This window comes from Accipiter gentilis, chromosome 18 (assembly GCF_929443795.1).
Source record: "Accipiter gentilis chromosome 18, bAccGen1.1, whole genome shotgun sequence".
NCBI classification, from domain to species: Eukaryota; Metazoa; Chordata; class Aves; order Accipitriformes; family Accipitridae; genus Astur; species Astur gentilis.
Window position 1 is genome coordinate 9,074,555 of NC_064897.1, and position 20,594 is coordinate 9,095,148.

Sequence of the window (20,594 nt, forward strand, 5' to 3'; positions counted from 1 at the left end):
CATAAGCCAGGAATCATATCACTGACCTCAGCAGCATTATGTCAGCCTTACACTGAAAAAATGGAAAGCAGAGTCTAGAATGTCCCTTAGAGGGCTCTTTTAGCCTCTTTTAGGGCACAAGAAAGGGCTCTTTTAGCAATTGCAGTCTATAATCTAAGAGAAGTCTTCAAAAATAGACAGCACATGATGCAGCCATATTTCAGTTACTGAGGTCTTTGCACGGACCGCATACCGTGTGTTTCTGAGACTTGAAAAACTTATGGTGAGATGATTTAAAGAAGCCTGTCTAATAAGCAACATCGTTCAAGAATAACTTAACGAAAATGAAAATTATTCTACTACATTGCAGTGGCACCCTGAGTCACCGGTGTTTATAAGTGACCCATGTTTATAAGTGGTCATTTAAAGCTGGGATGGCCTTAAAATATTGTGGTTTTTTGTTTGGGTTTTTTTTTTTTTTTTTTTCCTCATAAGAAGATGAAAAGAAAAAGGCATACTAGGAATAAGAATTTCTGAAGTCTCCTGGCAGACTTCCATAGCAGCCTGCAAAATTTGCTTTGACACACTAGACTGGACTGGTGGGTGATAGATGCAGATTTCTGTAATTTTTGGTGGCTTTTTCATGGTATCACTGTGGGGAAATAGTGAACTAAGTCCAAAGATGAGGCACATGAAAGGGATCTAGCTCCCTCTCTCTGAGCTCTGTTGGCTCTGCAGGGTAAAGTGGAATCAAAAGCAATAGGAAATATATTTATTAGAGAAGTTAGTGGGAAAAAACTCAGAAATATTGAACAAATGTACTGGATAAAATGGTGGCCACTTTTGCAGTCGTTTTTTTAAGGACAGAAACATGCTTTTTTTTACTATGCAAGACTTGAGAAAAATGTGGGGTTTTTAAATTAATTAATATAGTTTTGAAACTGGCCTGATGCTGTTTTGATGACCTCTTTGAATTGTACTCTGGCTCCTATATATTCTTATATTAAATGTCACTGCTTACTGAACGTTAATTACAGCTAACAGCACAGGGGATAAATGCTATCTTTGCATAAAATAAGTGGCAAAGTCATGATTTATCAGATTTCATTCAGATTTCAAAACAACAAAACGGGCATATAGTTAAGCAGGGATCTGATCAAAACACAGCTTTTAATCATACAATAAATAAATAAAAAAGCATTAAGCTGACCAAGAATCAGAGTGTCAGAATTATCAGCTAAATAAGGAGGTCCAGACTGTGGCTGACACTGCATGAAAGAACGTTAGACATCCCCTGCTACATGTCCCTGTTGCAGCGGTCCAGTTTTTACATTCACTGCAGAAAGAATCGTTCTTGGGCTGTCCTGTGGCACAAATTGCTTTAGGACTGAGCAAATGATGTATAGAAGATCATTTAGAAATCACAGGGGTGATGAAGTGAGGCTGAGCTGCGGTGTGCCAGCTGCTATGTATTCCTTGTTTGAATGGTATCACCCCAGCTGAAGGCAACCTAACTAATGAGAGGAACAGCCCTGAGCAGGTTTGCTGATGGGAAATTGCCGACTTGCTTGCCTGACCCATTTCCTCATGCAAATCATAATTAAGATTGCCTTCCTCTTAAGATTGCACCTCTTTTCTGATTCTCTTTCTAGCCAGTCGGTTTACTTAGCTAGGATTGTGTGAGCATGGAGATAAGTTAAAGATTCAAACCTCAGTGAGTGTCTGGTTTTGGTGGGGTTTTATGGTTGGTTGGTTGGTTGGTTTTGGATTTGAAGTTGGGGTTTTCCCCCCCCCCTCTTTCCTCTCTTTCATTGCACCAGCTGTCTTGGTTTGGACAAAGAGGGAAATGGTCACCCCAACATAGGATGTGATGGTGAAGGCAGAACTAATCATAGCAGGTAACTGATACATGTAGAAGCTGGAGGACAGGTGGCATTGGTCCAAGCAGTATTGCCAGGTTCAGGAAAAGGATTGATCTGAAGGCTGAGAAATAAAATTAATTGCTAGGGAAAGGAGAAAGGGCCAAACCCTCTTTTCTGACAAGCATTGAGAAAATGACATATATTGTCACTTGCACACACACACATGCAGTTCTGAGGAGAGCAATAAATGCAACAGTTAGCCCCCAAACCACGCTCACTTTTCCAAAAGAAAATTATTTTTCTGTTTTCTTTTTTTTAAAGAGTGCAGAGAACTACAGTATTAATGTGGGGAGAGAAGAAACAACATTAAATTCTGGGTGTTTCGGGGGAGCAGTGAAAGGAAGAATGGAGTATCTGAGCTATTGTTTTGACCGGATATTGCAGCATGTGTTGGTTTTCTACTAGATAAAATAACAGGGAAGCAAGTGTAGCTATGGCTTCTAGATAACAGAGACCTCAGCCTCCTGCCAGGACCCCTCTTCTGCCATCTTTTCCTGTTTGCATAGAAGGAAATGCCTGAAAATTACTACTGTGTTGTTTGTTTGGGTTGGGTTTTGTTGTTTTTTTTTTTTTTTTGGGGGGGGGGGGAATGTTTGAGTTAAATCTGAGGTTGCTGAAAGTGAAAGGAAAGACTGTGGGGAGAACTGCTGGAAAGGTAAGAGTGACAGGGAAAGTCACTTAGGAAAGGGAAGGGAAATGTGAAGAAAAGAGTAGAGAAGAAAAATATAGCAGTGTTTGAAGAAAGATGGAAAATGAGCGGCATAGGTGCCTCTTGCTTTGCTTTAGGAGAAGCTGGGAGAAAGGAATGTCATTAGGGAGTTCACTGAAGATGCAGTGGAGCAAGAGAAAAGTCTCATGAGGAACGCCTTCTCCTAAATCTCATGGATGAAGATTACTGTGGGAGAAGAACATGGGACTCATCGGAGCTCACAGACAAGTGCCTCACCTGTGTGGATGGATCTCTCTGAGCAACAGTACCTTTTTGCAGTACAGGTGAATCATGATATTTCCAAAAGAGTGGAAATTCCTCAAAGAACTGGATATTTGAGCATATAGGTCAATGTTTTTTTGCTATTATGCTGTGTTCTCTGATAAACAAGAAAGTTGCACTTTTTTTTTTTGTGCGGGGAAGGCAGTTTGTGCTTTAAGTAGCATTAAACTCTGAAATCTCAAAGTGGTGCTTGACCTGCAGGAGCTTTAAACTGTTTCTGGAAAGTGTGGGACAAATGGGAGCATAAAAGTAGATTTATTTCTTTTTTTGTTGTTCTTTCTCTGTGGCTGGATAGGGGAAGATATTCAGGAAAGTCCAACAGTATTTTTTATTATAAACTGGATGAGGCATGTTCTCCATTCCTGCTTGGTGTTGTAAGTTTTTGCCACTCTCTCATTGCAGGCTTTTCTACAGCTGTGTGAACAATTGATTTATTGTTATCGTAGTCTCTGGTGCTGACACCAAATCAAAATTAACATGGAGAAAAAGGTTTGGGTCAGCCCAAACCCATTTGTATTTCTCTAATGGGCAAAGGGATCAGAGAAGAAAACACAACTGTTTCACTGAGTTTGAAACAAACTTTTCCATTTTTTTCAAGCAACGTTACTGAAAGGAGTACGCCCTCAGAAGGACACTTGTACACTTTTCCTGAGGTCAGTTACTGACTCTGGTGGTTTGAAGATGTTTTGGTTCCACTACCCTCCCTGGCTGATTTGGTTTGGAATTTAAACAGAAGACTCCTACTTGCCAGGAAAATTCCTATGGCCCTGGGATATATTTAAGAGATCATTCAAAGAGGGATTGCTTCCACAACAGAGAAGATGCTGTATTCCCTGCATGCAGCACCCCCCAGTGCGCCTGTGCCCTATTGGGTTACATCCAATTCCTGAAGAGTACAAATGAGGAAATTTTACTCAAGTCTCCAGCATTCTAGATAAGTGTCATGGTTACATATCATGCAGGCATTGTTGTCTTATTTTGCTGATTTTGCAGAACAATTCAGAGCATCTAAATCAGGAATTGAAATAACTGCAGAAGCACAGGGCTCTGACTTTTCTGTTAGGAATGCATCTAGCGACTAGTCCATCTACTGACTAATGTACAGGAACCCAGACACATCTGGTAGGCACCATAAGTTAGCTGGCTTTGGGTTTAATACACCCCTGAAAAATGACTCTGTGAATCTGAGTGAGCTATGCCATCTTGAAATGCTATAATAAAACATTTGAATAATTAAACGTGATTGCTTTGTTTATTCTCAGATGTTTTCTTAGGCTAATATTCTCTTAATTCACAAATATTGTCAGGATCAAAGAAATGCACTTTATATAAATAAACCATGTGCAAAAGTAAATTAAATTAAAAAAAGAAATGCAGCCTCAGTTTTTCCTGCTTCCATATTGCTAGCTTGAACAAAAGCCTCCCTCTTTCCTACCTTTCATTGACAACATTCTTGATTTTAGTGATCAGTTTGTGAGATTAGGGACAGATTCTGGAAAAGAGAGTCGTTTGCTCCCAAGGTGCCATTACATGGTAAAGCACCATTCAGTGTATGGACAAAAGATGTTAGGCCATGTAGAATTAAATATAAAACCTGAACAGAAACAGCTTGAAAATCTTTGTCTTCTTAAACCCAATTACTTTCAAAGACCTTCTAAAGAAAGCATTAGATTTGCACTTCATTTGAGGGCGTGCGGCTTTGATAAACTTTTGTTCCAAAGAAGCCAATCCATTTTGCCACCTGATCTCTCACTCTCTAGACCAATTTTATGCAGTCTAAATTGCTGTTTATTTTGTATGTATTGCAATTTTAAATTGCTCTGGCTCAGGCTGTTTTTCAGACACAACCATCTTGTGTTCTGCTCAGTGCAGATGGACTGTGCATGCATAAGTACTCGCACAGGAGTTTCTACTTCTGTTCCTTTTTGCTGCTTTCAGTAAACGTTCTGCAGACTAAAGGTGTGTCTTTCCTTTTTGCATACGGGAATACTTAATGCTGTGTTTGCTACTGGCAAAAAGTGAAAGGGAAAAATTAGACCTGAGTCTTTGGGATAAAAGAGCAGACTCTTGGATTCATTGACCTGATCCTACCACTGCTATCGAAGCGGACAGCCTTATTCATGAGAGTAGTCCCACATGAGGAGGATTCCTTCACATGGAAGGAATTTTAGAGCTTTCATGTGTTTCTGCAGGCTATGGATTCTTAACCTGGTCTTGTGAACAGGGAGTAGTGACTATTCTGTCTTATATATAGAACAGGGTACAAGCTAACCTCTGGCTGCAGATGTTGGGGCTGGAAAAGCACAGTAACATTCTGGATAAGGCTAAGAATTAGGAAGTTATACAAATAAATTAGGTTCCAATTCTGATCTCATGCTTTGGAGTAAATTAGAGTTGTTCCATCAGAGTTGACCAATTCTGAAACTGATGCTTGTCTTTTTTACTGCAAACAGAATTAATTTACCCCTTCTCCTCAGCAGCATTCCATCAGTAATTTCCAACCTCTATTTAAAAGAAGGTAGGGCAATTAAAATTCATATCTAAATACACCATGTCTCTATTTATCAATATTATCACATGTATAATTTGTAAGAGTCTTAAGTTCCAGTGAGCAGTAGCCAGATGAGTACAGTCACATGGAGCATCTTGCTTTTGAGTGTTCCATAAGGGATCAAGGCATCAATGTTCATGCTTAGCTCAGGTAACAGTATTGGGCATGTGCAACATACTAGTACTGACTAATTTAAAACTGCACAACTTTCCTTCTTAGGGTGATAGCATTCTATGATGATGGCTTCTGCAGCTAGTTAGAAGCATACAAAAAGAATAGTAAAAACATAAGCAGCAGGTCTCCAAAGAATCCTACAGTTAGGTGTAAACATTCATAATTAGGTATATTTGGAATTACCAAACCTTTATTAAACAGGCATTGGTCACCACTTGCTTTGGATCTACTATGTCCACCAAAGGCTCCTTCATGGCAACATCCCTAATACAGGTCATGTCAAAGCCGTACACATTCTCCCACCCTGTCAATGCAAATGGATGTGTCAAAGATTAGCAGTAATAATAAAAATATTTTTTTTTGTTTCTTAAAGCATCTTTCATTTGAAAGGATTTCTACCATCCCCTAACTTTCAGCTCTCCTCTTTAGATCTTTGCTCCCTGCCCCAGTTGTCTATGTCATCATTGCTATTTTACAGATAATGCAATTGTGGCAAAATAACCCCTCAATGTATATCTCTGAACAAGTGGCCCTTGGTTTTGGTGTTCCCCAAACTGTGTTATATGAGATTTGTCAATGATTTTCATGGCTTTAGACATTTGAGAGTGTTGCCCAAAATCATATAATATGTCAGGTTGAGACTTGGGAATAGCTGCTAAGGTTACATTCTGGTTAATATTTCCTTTTTTATAGATTGCTATTCAATCAGCAGTTTGCATGCTCTTTTAATTATTTAAGTAGTCTTAGTTTCAGCAAGTGAATTACTAACAGGAGTAGAATTACAGGTGTGTTTCAATATTTGGGACATCCAAGTTTTAATCTGCATGTACATCATGACAAAAAAGCAAAATGTCCACTTTCTAAAAGATTTAAAAGCCATGCTGATCTTCTATATTTGAACTGTTCTTCTGATTGTGCCGATAAATGCTTCTTATTTGCCGAGGGTTTTTTCCTTTTTTTTTTCTTGAACAAAATGAAAACATTGAAACATTGAATAGGACACTGGCTTTGCTTTTAAGATTACTTAACAAAATGAAAACAAAAACCTCCAAAAAAGTGAAATCTTAGTCTTATGAATCATATGAGTCAAGGACCATTCAGTGCTCCATCTGAAAGTCTAAACTGAATACTGTGAACATTTAAAAAATTGTTTGAACACAAGCAAGGTAAACTGATAAACAGCAATAGTGAACATGTTCAAAAGGTCCCGTTTTTTCAGACCATATGAGCATAGCATTTGAGCTACTGGTGTTCCCAGAGGACTATGACTGAAAACGTAGTATGAGCAAAAAATGTGCGTATTTCTAAATTGGAACAAATCTGGACATGAACAGTTCTTTGATATGTCATCTCTTTATTGGGCTTAATATTTCAGGGAGCTGGTGGTCAAAACTTTCGTTTCAGGCATCATGAGCATGCGGGAACTTCAGATTATACTTATAGAAGCCATATGTTTTTACATGGTTACTCAGAAAAGATTAACTAGGAAACCCTGAAGGAACAATTTATTAACAGAGTTGTTGGGGCCTCCATCATTTGATGTACTTCAGCCTACATGGGATGCCACAGTCTGTATTAGACAGAGACCTGTCGCAGGAGTTAAAAGATAAAATTATATGTTTCACATTTTGCAGGAAATCAGGGTAATTGACTATAGTAGTACTCCGTGACATTAATGAAGTTTGAGAAATCAGAAGTCAGATTTTTTTTAGAAACTTCATATTGCATTATTTCTTAATCAATATGATGGTTCCTGAGTGCCCTTTGAAATGCTCAGCCCTGCATCTCATATGAAGCCAAGACCCTATCCACTTTATGAGAGAAAAAAGAAAGATGAACCATGGAAATGTAAGGAGACACCATCAAGGATTTATAAACTGAAAAGAGAGACAAGATGGTGGTGCAAATAGGTAGTGAGATGGAAACAACTGAAGAAGACACAGAGGTATAAAAAGTGACGGGGGGGGGGGGGGCGGAATCAGAGGTCAAATCAGAAAAGAAAGTGTCTTAAAAGAAAGCAACATTTCAGAAGAGAAAAAGAACCTGAAACATTTTTTTTTTACATGATGAAAAAATAAATGAGTTGAAAACAGGTATATTGTTTGTGAGAAAAGAAAAAGGCTTAAGGCCTAGAAAGGAAGGGGCTCAAAAGCAAGGTGAAAGAAGGCATAATGGATTTTTTTAGGCCTAAATGGGTTTGATTCCTTTACAGAATGGATGCCTCATACATCCTTTTGAATCTGTAAATTTTGTAAGGAATGTAGCTGTCAAGGTCATCACATAACTGAGGAGAAAAATCTAGGCTGTGCTTGAGGAGTAGATATAATTCTCCTTGGCACCTACACAGACTTCTTGTCACTGCCCCACTGTACTGGGCTTGCTTTTGACCCAAAATGGCAGTTTTGACCCAAAATGGCAGTTTTGACCCATTGGCAGTTCTGTGTATTGGCACTGAATTTGATGACAGAAAAACCAAAGTTTCTTTTGTGAGAGGAGCTGAGAGGCAAGGAATGAGGAATTAGGCATTTTCATTTAAAGGTTGACTGAACCCACTAATTTTACCTAGGCTTTTTTATGTATTCTTAATAAAACTGCTTAGGAATTTTGTGATTTTTATTTTTTTCCCCCTAATGGAAAATGCCTTTAAGTGAAATTGACCAGATCTGAAAAATAAATAAAAGCCAAAAAAAAAAAAGAAAAAAAGAAGAGTGAAATGATGTAGAACTTACTCATTTCATCAAAACTATTATGACCAAATAAATCCAAACTTGGGTGACCTGGGGGACAAGTTGAATGTGAACCAGGAGTATGACCTTGTGGTGATGAAAGTGAACCACACGCTAAGATATGAGGAGTGTCCAAGAAAACTGGATTTGCTTAGCCTAGGACAGCAAAAGCTAAAGGTGGGATCTAAATCCTATCTGCTGCTACAGAAACAAATTAAAAGGCAGATTCCCTTCAGGTGACAAGGGACAATGAAGGCAAGTTTCAGCAAAGAAAATTCTGACTGGATATTCAGAAACATGTTTACTCCCGAGGGTGCTTCAGCATTGAACAAGTGCCCAGAGAAGCTATGGAATCCCCACTTCTTCACTTCAGGGCAGGGCCCTGAGTGACCTGCTTTAACTGTGAAATTTGGTCTGCTTTAAGCAGGAGGCTGGACTAGGTGACCTACAGAGGTCACTAATAGCACCAGTTAGTCAATGAAACTTCAAGGAACCCCCCTACCCCCCATTTTAAATGTAAAGGAACAGTCAATTTTATGCATCTACAAAGTAAAACAAAAAAGTTTAAACTTCTTTTTCACATCAAAGTAAAATGGAAGTTTCTGATCCTTATTTTTAATTTAAAAATTATCACATAAAGTGTTTTAAAAGTTAAAAAAGCATTTTTTTCTTCTCGACAAGATACCATAGTGATACCATTTTTTCTAGGCTTATTTCTTAACATTTACAACTCATTTGCATCTTACTAATTTTTCTGTTCTTGTTATTTTAAAAATAAAACCCAGCACCTGGATGGCAAAAGAATATTACCAATTTTAATGGCAGTTATGTGGGATGATGTATTTATCAAAACAACAACAAAACTAAATCTCCTAAAATCCACATTTTAAAACACAGGTAGAGGTATCAGTATAAATCTAAGCAAGGTCTACATCAATTTATTAATGCATCTTTCCTTTGTGCCCTTTAAACTACTGCAAGTTTCCTGAATTTATCACCAGACTAGAGTTTTCTCAGTATTCGTGTTTATATTTGAATTCTGGCCTGGACAGCGTGATTTCTTGGCTTTTGCAAAACTTTGCCAGTGAAGAGATTACAGTAGGCTACTATAAATCAAATATTTTAGGGAAATAACCATAGAAAAGTGTTACTGTTAGGCGTTTACTCACAGTGAATTTTGAAGTCCTTGTACTGTCTGTCTTCAATTGCTACCACGTACAAAGCAGCTCGGTCTGGAAACATTAGCCCTCCAGGTTTCTGTTGATGAATTGTGGGGAAATGGATCTCGTAATCTATTCACCTGACAAAGACATCACATTTTGAACTGCACATACAAAAACCAGACAAGCACCCCTTGCATGCCTTCATTGTTTTCCTTCAGATTGTCACATCAGCTTTAATCTCAGCAACTCTTGCAGCCTGTAGCAATGTCCTTAGATAGTGTCTATGCAAATTTTACCAGCAGTTAATCAAAAGTAAAGCTTTTTCACAGAGATCCCCTTTGTTAATCTTTTTTTGTTAAAGCCTAAGAAATGACACCTGGAGATGTAATTGTGTCTTGTTATGGTGACAGTAGGAGAGAGAAGGCTTGTAGTCAGAAAATAAATGATGATTGCTCCAGCAAGGAGTATGACATGCAGAACACCTACCAGCCACTTGTCTCGTGCGAAGATGACTGTGTTTAACATTGACTCATAGAACAGACAGTAACCCATCCACTCGCTGATGATGATGTCTACTTTATCCACAGGTAATTCAACTTCTTCCACTTTACCTTTAAATATTGTGATTACTGAAAAAAGAATCCAAAGAAATACGTTTCACATAATAAAACACCTAAGTTCCTTACTGGTGAATGTCAGGCTGACCTTTTCAGTATGATTCTCTTCTTGAATGCCTGTAGATAAGGGGTGATTCCGTGTGACTCAATGGATTTTACACTATTTTAAAACTACTTGCAGTAGGCATAATAAACAGAAGTTTTAGTATCAGTATAAAGGAAAAAAAAAAAAAAAGAAACAAACCCCAAACCGAAACCCAAACCAAATAAAACCCATATATAAAAAAACAACAGAAAAACAGGCCTTACCTGGTTACCTGCATGATCTCATTTTACATGCCCTTTGGAATTTGGAAGATTTCTAGATCATTGACCAAGTAATGCAAAGAATCCACCTAGAATCCTTTAAACATCCCTGTAGGGTTACAGATACATGATCTCACCACTGAGATATTAGAGATTTATGGAACTAGGATCTAATTCTCAACTGTTTTCCAAATATATTATACTGGCTTCACAATGAGGAAACTAGGGCTTATTTCTTCCATGAGTTCTGGGGAGCTGACTCAACTGAGAAAGTCAGATCTAGCCTGACAGTACACAAACAAGAAAGTTTGTACAAACACGTTCTCTCATAAAAAATAATTTTTCATTCCTTTCTGCTTCATGATTGAATCTTTTATAACATACTGGCATTCTCACTCTGAATCTTCTATGTGGTGTAGACTTGCATAACTTTCCACAGTTATCTAAACTGACTGTTGGAAAACAATGCTGTCAGGTATTTTGTCACCAAAATAGTTTCAAGGAAATTAAAAGGTTACTAGAAGTTTGATGTGGTAGAATACCAGATCCTCAGGGACACTATTACAACACAGCGCATTAAGTTACTGGCAATACTGTATACTACTTGCAGGAGACTGAGTGTGCACTGCAAAGGCAAATCAACAATCAATTAATATAACTGGTTGATACCAGAACAGGTATTTTGCTTAAAGTAAAATTAGATGCTGGTCCATGTTTAGTTCAGTTGTAAGAAATAATTTTGTTTTAGGATCACTACACAATTCACCAATCGTTCTTGCATTTTTTAAAAAGTATATTTCCTATTTACAAATGTAGTCCCAATTCTTTAGAGAAATAATTTTCAGCTTGGGTTTGTCTGCTATTTATATTGTTGGTTGCAGTGGGTAAAGTCTCATGGTTCCGGATTCTTCCTTGACAAGGTAACTGATGCACTTGAAATTCAGGAATAAAGTGAGCAGGGAATATTTTACTTTCCATTACTAATTGATAAGATTACTGTATTACTCTTAATAAATGGCAGGTTTTACTGATGACAATTTTTATTGATGAAAGTTGTCAACATTCAGTTTGAGGAAGATGATTTTCATTTAGCTACAACTAGGTTAGCTGTTTAAGAGTGGAAGTGCGGTTTGAGTGATTTTTTAGAACTCAGCCCAGGGAAAACGAGGTTTCGTGCTTCCAAAACACATGCAGTACTAGTATTGCTCTAACTAGATGTGGCCGCTTTATTTGCATAGCAAACTTTTAATCCAGACTGGCCCCCTAAGCAGTTGGGAACACTCTGATTCAGACTGGTGACACCAAGTATCAGCTGGTAAGAGCAACCTGATCGGAAAAGAGCAGAGTTCTCTTCTCCTTCCCATTCTTTAATCTCCTTCCTTTCACAGTTAGTAGCTCAATAGTTCATCTGTTGTTACACTGAAGACTCTTCACGTCTATCAGATCCAGCCACGAGTTCTCTTTAGTTCTCTTTTCTCCCGAGAACTTTCACTGCCACAATTCTTTTGGAGTGAATTTTAGCACTGTTGACAGCTGGCAGTGACACACCTGCAGACTTTGAAGCCCTCTGTTTACACCTAGAACAGTCACAGTGTAAGCAGCAGCAGCAGCACAAGTTCCTCCCACCTCCCTTCACTTTGATGAAACATCTTCATAAGGCATCATGTGGGAACAGATTGTGCTGTCCCCAGCTGTATTGTATCTGTTCTGGAAACAGTGGGTTTTCTCTTGGTTCAGCCCCTTTTGCTGACTCTGCATTTCTCTAAACAATTAGGGGGAAAAAAAGAAAAATTTCCGTGAGCAACAAGATCCTTCGGCTCAGTACCTGGTTGCATTAAAATAAAAGTGAATGTGGGTCAGCAGAATGTGTGTAAGTGTAAATGTTGGTTCAGTTGCGTAATTTGTTTCTATTGGAGACCAAGCTGCAGTCGGACAGGCTGCTGAACCTGTGCAGGCAGGTCTCCTGCCAAAGGAGAGGGGTCTCCGCTTCTTCCTCCACTGTTTTTTCCAAGGACTTGCTCCTTGGAGAAACAGGAGGAAGAAGCAGAGATAAATACCTTCTGCAACCTCTGGAGCACGCCGGATCCTTCTTATTTATTCTGACAATGGTCCCTTCACACACAATTCCTGTTGCTGGAAATCCAAACGTGAATTGATTTGTGGTACGCTGTTTGCCTACCTATTTGATGAAAGGCTGTTCTGCGAATATATGGGCTCGGCACCAAAGGTGCAGCATAACCAAGCTGAGGTCAACACCTCATTGTTTTAGTGCTTTATCCCCACTGGGGAGGAGAGTATTTTCTGGTCCTTTGCTTTCTTCTTTTTCTGAACCAAAAGTTGCATACACTGGCTGGCCTCTTATAGCCCGCGTCACTGCTGTTTCTTTCCCACCACACCACACCACTTGAATACGCATACTGTACAAAAAATTCTCCTCCCAAACAGCTCAGTGTAAGTCAGAAGCTGCCAGTGACAGCAATAAAAATTAGAGCAGATCTAAACCAGAAGTCTATTCCTGCGCCATGTGCTAGCATAGCACCAGTGCAGACACAGCTAAAAGTGGGGGCAAATGACAAAGTCTAGCCAGTTTAAACAAGAACTGTCTCACAGCCTCAGTTTAAAAAAAAATCCCTTATTTTTTAGGTTGTTATGAAGCTATCTTGTGTGCAGTGATTTGGAGAAGGAGTGAAGACATGAAATAGAGCTTGTTGGAGATGATTATTTTTTAAGAGTTTTCAGTAGGTTGGGGGTATTTTTAGTATTTTATTTTTAACTGAAATGTTTCCATATCCCTGGAAATGTCAACAGTTTTCAAGAAGAAGTTTTCTATGATACTCTTATTCTGAGAATTGAACAATTTCATTTGTGTGTGTTTCAATACGTTTTTTAATTATTTTTTTTTAAGTTGGAAATCAGAAGAAACTCTTAGTGAAAAATCTGTATTGATATGGAATACTTTTTGCTTTGAACCTTATTTCAATTTGAATGTAAGTGTGTGTGTGTCGATTCTATTTTAAGACATAAGGTGGAATTCAAATGGCAGAATTAATTTGAAAAGTTCAGCTCTAATATGGGGCCTTCTGTCTGCTTTGCTAAATCAAACTGCCTGCTGATGAGTCCTATTTGCTTCAGTTGTCTGTAAGCCTAGAAGTAAATGTAGAAGTAACGTCTCCCATGAGGAATTGTAGTGCCTAGAATGAGGTGTTTAGTTTTGTATTTACATAAGTAAAATAAGTAAAACTACCATTTACATATAAACCACACAACATAAATTAATCAGAAAAAGTGAAACAGTTATCTTCTCTGTCTCCTGAAGAAAATATTTTTATATATGCCTTACTGTTGTCCAAGTGGTTGGCCTTGATAATTTTTTCTGAGTAGTCAGATATACTTGAGCATTCAATCTAGGAAAAAAAGAAAAGCAAGAGGAAGACTAATTATGTGTTAGAGATCTCAGCTATATGAATAAAAACAAAATCTACTGAAGGCAGCAAAGACTCTACAGAGCATGTAATCATTGATAAAGAGTAAATCAAACCTGTGTGGGCAGGATCATGATCAATGATATCTTAATATTTAAACTGCCATCTGTGTTTGAGTTCAACTGGCTCATATAGAAAAGACTGTTTTTAAAATTGTTGAAATGTGGAAAAAAGGGACCCTAACTCCAAAATTACATAATTTATTAATCATATTATTTAATTTATTCCTGCTACTTCAAATATTGCCTCCTCCCCCCAGAAAAAAATCTGCTGAAGGGAATGAATCAGCATGGTGCTACATTTCCTCACGTTTTTTAAAACGAAATATATTCAAACTTTGTGAATAAGGTTAAAATTCAAACTCTGCCAATACTGCTCTATGTCAAGACACAATTGCTTTTCTCCGTGAAAAATCTATCATCTTTGGCAATGCATGCTATCAAAAAAGAATACAGACATTTTACACATAAGAGATGACTGAAATTATTGTATTTACAAAAACATCCAGATCTGAATGTCTTTTCCTACGACCAGTTCTGTGCTTTTACTAAGAAAGGAATTACAAAGTACCTTCTAGTTTTAGATTTGCCCTTAAATTTGTTAAAATCTGTGTTCTAGCATAAAAGCCCATGTTTGCAATGACCTTTTCTATCTTTTAGAGAAATACTGCATTCCATGAATCCCTCTGGTTCTTGTGCCCTTTTAAAATCATGAGGGCCAAAATTGCTGGTAGTCACCAAATCAGTTCCTAATTTACCTCTTCAAATTTGACAGTAAACTGCCAGTAATTCTTTGTATAATCTTTGTCTCTCTAACTCCCCTATTGGAATGTCAAATAGAATTATATTATCTCTAATGAGGTGGTTAATACGTCCAGTGAATTTCATTTAATCTCTAAAAGCCAAACTGTGCTTGACCTCTGTGATGGCTCTAGCAGATGGCAGGATAGCGGATGGAAGGACACTCAAATCCCTTATTCTTTTTATATAGCCCATGAAACAGCTAGGCATAATAGCAGTCATAATATCAATCCCTGTCCCCATGGGAACGTGAGCCTTAATTCTACTTAGCTTGCCTGTGGATGTAAACCGCTCCTCAAGATATCTGACTAAATGCCCTGAACATAAACCAAAACTGGCGTGTAGAAAGGAACATCAGAGTGCCAGTTCAGAGAGTCCAGGGAAGAAATCCCTGGGGGAGACCTCCGTCCTTTTTCTCCATCCAGCTGCTTCTTCCCTTACTGTAAGCTGTGTAGACTATATGCCTTGTCTATATTTACAGCCATTATAACATACTCAGTTTTCCTGTCTATATTCACATCTGCCTGGCATTTTCAATTCCATTGCTCATTCTTTCTGGTTGTTTTGGGTGATTTTTAAATAAAGCATGGGCATGTAGGTGTTTGGAAGTGGCTTTCCCACCTTTCTAAAGAAAAAGATGCAAAGAAATAAAAAGTTCTATTCCATGAATGACTACAAGTTTCCAAAAATCAGCTCCATTCTCAAAAAAGCAAAATAATAAAAAAAAAACCACTCAGATGTTCCAGGAAGGAATATATATTTCAGAAAATAAACTTGCTTTAGGGGGGCTAAAGCTGTTTGTCTCTATTTTGACTTGGACTCCATAGTGTGGTACGATTTTATTTTAAAAAGCAACTCATTTCAGAAAAAGAAAATACTTAATTCTGTAGGGGAAGAAATAGGAAAAAAAATCAGTCTTGTCAGTTTTTTCCCAAGTTCTCTTTCAAGTCAGTGATCTGCTCAAATCTGTTCAATTTTACAAAGCATTTGGATTTTAAAAAAACTGTGTGTTCCAATATGTCTGTACCTCTGTTTACAATCACAGAATGGTTTGGGTTGGAAGGGACCTTTAAAGATCAACTAGTCCAACCCCCCTGCCATGGGCCAGGACACCTTCCAGTAGACCAGGTTGCTCCAAGCCCCATCCAACCTGGCCTTGAACACTTCCAGGGATGGGGCATTCACAGCTTCTCACACACCAACCTGTGCCAGTGTCTCACTACCCTCATGATAAAAAATTTCTTGCTCACACCCAGTCTAAATCTACCCTCTTTCAGTTTAAAACCATTGTCCCTTGTCCTATCACTATCGGCCCTGGTTAAAAGTCTTTCTCCACCCTTTATATATTGAAAGGCTGCAATAATGGAGCTTTCTCCTCTCCAGGCTGAACAACCCCAAGTCTCTCAGCCTGTCTTCATAGGAGAGGTGTTCCAGTCCTCTGGCCATTTTTGTGGCCCTCCTCTGGACCCGCTCCAACAGGTCCATGTCTTTTTTGTGCTGGGGACCCAGAGCTGGATGCAGTGCTCCAGGTGGGGTCTCAGAAGAGCAGAGTAGAGGGAGAGTATCACCTTTCTCAACCTGCTGGCCATTCTTCTTACGCAGCTCGGGATACAATTGGCTTTCTGACCTGTAAGCATGCATTGCTGGCTCACATCCAATTTTCCATCAACCAGTATCCCCAAATCCTTCTCTGCCGGGCTGCTCTCAATCAATTCATCACCCAGTCTGTACTGACATTGGAGATTGCCCTGATTCAAGTGAAGGACCTTGCATTTGGCCTTGTTGAACTTCATGAGGTTCATGAAGTGGTCCACTTCTCAAGCTTGTCAAGGTCCTTCTGGATGGCATTCTTTCCCTCAAGTATATCAACTGCACCACTCAGCTTTGTGTCATCTGCAAACTTCCTGAAGGTGAACTCAATCCCACTATCTATGTCATTAATTAAGATACTAAATACTAGTTGTCCCAGTATGGACCCCTTGAGGGACCCTTGAGTTTCTTCACCTCTCTCTAGTTCTGTGTGTATATTCATCTCTACTTTCATTTTACCTCTCAGTCTTCAATCTAATGCTGCAAATGTCTCCTCTCTTACTAGGGTCTTTTTCTGAAACAGTCACCACATTCCCAGATTTCCTTTTCCCCTGGGCTGTGTCCTCATCATCACCTTTTTATCCAAATCAGCTAACATCTGACATGTGCTTTCATTTTATCTGTCTGTTTAACTCCTTCTTACCTACACTGTCGCATTTGTCTGAAAATACCATAGAATTCAGATGGTTCTACTGCAGTGACTGTCCTGAATTTTGTATGACAAAATGCAGCAGATAAACCAAGGTTTCAAGGGATAATTGAATGTGTTTTTCTCTCCCTCCCTCACCCCTCCCAAGCACCAACAGCCAGACGTCAATCCTGTCTCTACATGTCTTACAACAGCTCCCCAGTTAGATGAACATCATTGCACGATCTCCTGTTATCCTCCCACAATGGTTAGGGGTCAGAGCACATGAAGAAAGAAGAAGAAAAACTGAGGGAGCTGGTTCTGTTCAGCTTGAAGAAGAGATCCTCCCAATCCAATAGCTATCTTCAACTATCTAAAAAGCGCTTTCAGACAAAACAGTCACACTCTTCTCTGAAGTGCACGGTGCCAGGATGGAAGTCAGTAATCATGAGCTGCAGCAAGGAAAATTCCTGCTGATTGTAGCACTGGAATAGGTGCTGAGAGAGGATTTAGAGTCTCCATCCTTGGAGATTTTCCAAACTGGACTGGACAAGCCCTTCGGCAACCTGATATAGCTTTAAACTTAAGTCTGCTTTGAGCAGGAGGTTGGATTAGATACTTCCAGAGGTCTTCTAAACTAAATCTTTCTATGAGTCAGTGATTCTATGATTTATGCCTCTTGAAGACCCAGAGATGGTTCTAGCAGTTGACTGAGGTAGTTCCAACAGCGAGTAAGAGGGGATAAAAGAACCAGACAGGGTAGTGGATGAATTTGAACCTGAAGAAGGGAAATAGTGAGAAAGACGAGAGTGATTTCAGTGGCACTATAGTCAGGAAACCAACACTCTGCATTTGTCAACAGTTCGCACATCATGCTATTTGAAAAATCACTTCTAACTGTAGAGAAGAAACTGGAACATCTCAGCTCTATGTAATAACTCATGACAAATGTTTGCTTTTTTAAAAGGAACACTCACAGTTTCAGTTGGCACTCTTTGCCAATAGGACCGTAAAGTCTGAATTTGACTGTAAGATTGCCACTGCCAGATCTCTGCAATATCTGCTTTTCCAACACAAATACAAGTCTGCAGCTTGCTGTGTGACAGGGTTCATGGTGAGGTAGCTCACGTGACAAGAAGGTTGAAACTCTTAAGACTATAGCAGAGGAGTTTCACACCTTAAATGAATTCCTTTGAGAGCTAAGTTTCCCAGATAGCACAACCCCCAGCTTCAGTGCTGAAAAGTCCATGGGTGAGCTGACACTGGTGTGCCACTGAGTTTTATAAATGCCTGAAGTACAGTCTGAACTGTAAAGTAATCCAGAGCAAAAAAGCCCTCTAAAACCAACAACCTGTGGAAAAGTATTTACTTTTCTTTTACTGGGTGAATTTTCTGCCAGTGAGCTGGCTGACTGTGGAATCAGATAAGCACCAGTGCCAGCACAACGGAGGGAGGAAGACCATATGGCCAGGGATCTGGGAGATAGGAAGGTGGGAGCACAGCATCTTCATTTTGTATATGCTTATACTTTTACAGCACTGCAACATCCTTGTGTGAGACCTGCATTCCTGCATCAGAGAAGGCTACAGGTTTTTTCTCCCTGAGGCTTTGAGATAATAAATTCTGTGCTCAGTTTACAAGCAATAACATTCTAGCTGACAATTCTGTATATTAAGTCTCATGCTTAAACTCCAAAACTTTTGCCAGCACCTTCTGATTTCAGCTATCTATACTTCCATGCACTAGTCTGATACTCAGGTGAGGCACTCAGAATTAACACTGGATTTTGAAAATATAAGCCTGAGAATTGAATGGGAGTCCTTGCATTTCATGTATCATTACCAGTAATAAAGACCCACAGTTTAGATACTCAGTGACATCGGTGTCTTCAAATGCACAGATATAGCCAACTAAGTTTTAGTAAACAAGTTTGTCAAAGAAGTACACAGAGAAATAGAATCTAGTTCCCCTTTTCTATGTTGTGTTGTGTCTGCAGGGCAAACAGAAGTCCAAAGCAAAAAGAAAATGTACTTATCATTTTAGAGTCAGTACAAATAACTTTGAATATACTTAGGAAGCAAACCTATGCTCTCTCTAATGACTTCTCTGCAGAGAACTGCACATTCATGCTCCTAAAGCTCAATGTATTTAAGGTAATCACTCCTTTCCGCCTCTGAAAAGCATTATTGGCACAGAAAACAGGCACGTGCTTTCTTGCATGACTCACTGAGTTGTAATGTACAGGGAAAAGTGTATTAAAGAAATTTGTTTCCAAGACTACAAAGTTGCAGAACATAAGAATTTAAAAAAGCAAGATAGTTCCTTTGTCCCCTCTGAGTAGGAGTGAGTCCCTTTAACATTATTTTGCAACCAAGAAGAAATGTGAATAAGTATCAGATCACCAAAGATTCCACACAAGGAAAGACATTATATCTTGATTTGGAAAAGGCACACTACTGCAAGTCATAGAAAGCAACACAACTCCACTGAAGTCACTGTAAATCAAGTCATGCAAGAGCTTGGAGAGAAGAATTTCAAACCAAGACAAGTAAGAAAAGGTAAATCACCAAGCCAAATTCTTAGGCATGTAGTGATAGGACAAGGGGTAATGGATTGAAACTGAAAGAGGGTAGATTTAGATTGGATATAAGGAAGAATTTTTTTATGATGAGGGTGGTGAGACACTGGCACAGGTTGCCCAGAGAAGCTGTGGATGCCCCATCCCTGGAAGCGTTCAAGGCCAGGTTGGCTGCGGCTTTGAGCAACCTGGTCTAGTGGAAGGTGTCCCTGCCCATGGCAGGGGGGGTGGAACTAGATGGTCTTTAAAGGTACCTTCCAACCCAAACCATTCTAGGATTCTATGAAAATGCACAAACTCAAAATATGAGAGAAAGTCTTCTTACCCCATATACCTTCTTGGCTCCTGCCTTTGCAGCAAACATGGAGAGGATTCCTGTGCCACTTCCAACATCAAGGACAATCTTATCTTTAAAAACATGTTTATTGTGATACATTGAGTTTCTATAGGTTAATGTGCGCACTTCATCCTTTAACATTTCCTGTGATGAAAAAAAACCCATTGTGTTATTATTTGAAGTGCCTATATGCATTCAACACTCCTGCTGAATGCATTCCCTTATTCTAATTTAAGCATTATTAACACACAACCTGAAGAGTTTTTCAAGTACTTTGGGGAGCACACATCAAAGCAAATGTAAAATGCTAGCTACTTAGAATTGAATTATTAAGAAAAAGCATGACGTCCTTTGCGCAATTTTATTTTTCTAAATATTACTTCGCTGTTACAATTGACAACCAGAATGTAATCTAACCACAGCACTGCTTTGGGCATAGATAGAAGCCATACAAAAATTCAAGGTTTCACTTTCTCCTAAATCATGCACAACCTAGAACCTTTTTGGCCTGGTTTGGCAGGTGGATTCCATCTCTTTCTAGCAGACCTCAATCCTCAAAGAGTGTCCCGTAGACATAAAAGCTGAAACCTTGTCATTGACACCAACTGCACAACCAGTTGTGGACCTGCAGGAGCACTTCTCCTCAATTCCTTATTTGCACTGTTAGAACTGATGCAAAAAAACCACCTGGCACACCTTGCTGTTGATCATCATCCTAAGAGCTGTGTAGTCACACTTGATATGCTCCAG

The 20,594-nt window shown here is 39.0% G+C and overlaps 1 protein-coding gene across 2 annotated transcripts in view; it reads right to left on the reverse strand.

Annotated features, from left to right (window-relative positions):
- PRMT8 (protein arginine methyltransferase 8) overlaps window positions 1-20,594 on the reverse strand; it is a 65,319-nt gene that overhangs the window by 10,169 nt on the left and 34,556 nt on the right. For both annotated transcript variants that reach the window (XM_049822164.1, XM_049822165.1), the window contains 5 exons: window positions 19,833-19,988; window positions 13,770-13,833; window positions 9,993-10,135; window positions 9,513-9,600; window positions 5,806-5,921 (listed from right to left, as the gene is read on the reverse strand). In XM_049822164.1, the coding sequence (XP_049678121.1) occupies window positions 5,806-5,921; window positions 9,513-9,600; window positions 9,993-10,135; window positions 13,770-13,833; window positions 19,833-19,988 (567 nt within the window). The remainder of the gene's footprint in view (window positions 1-5,805; window positions 5,922-9,512; window positions 9,601-9,992; window positions 10,136-13,769; window positions 13,834-19,832; window positions 19,989-20,594) is intronic.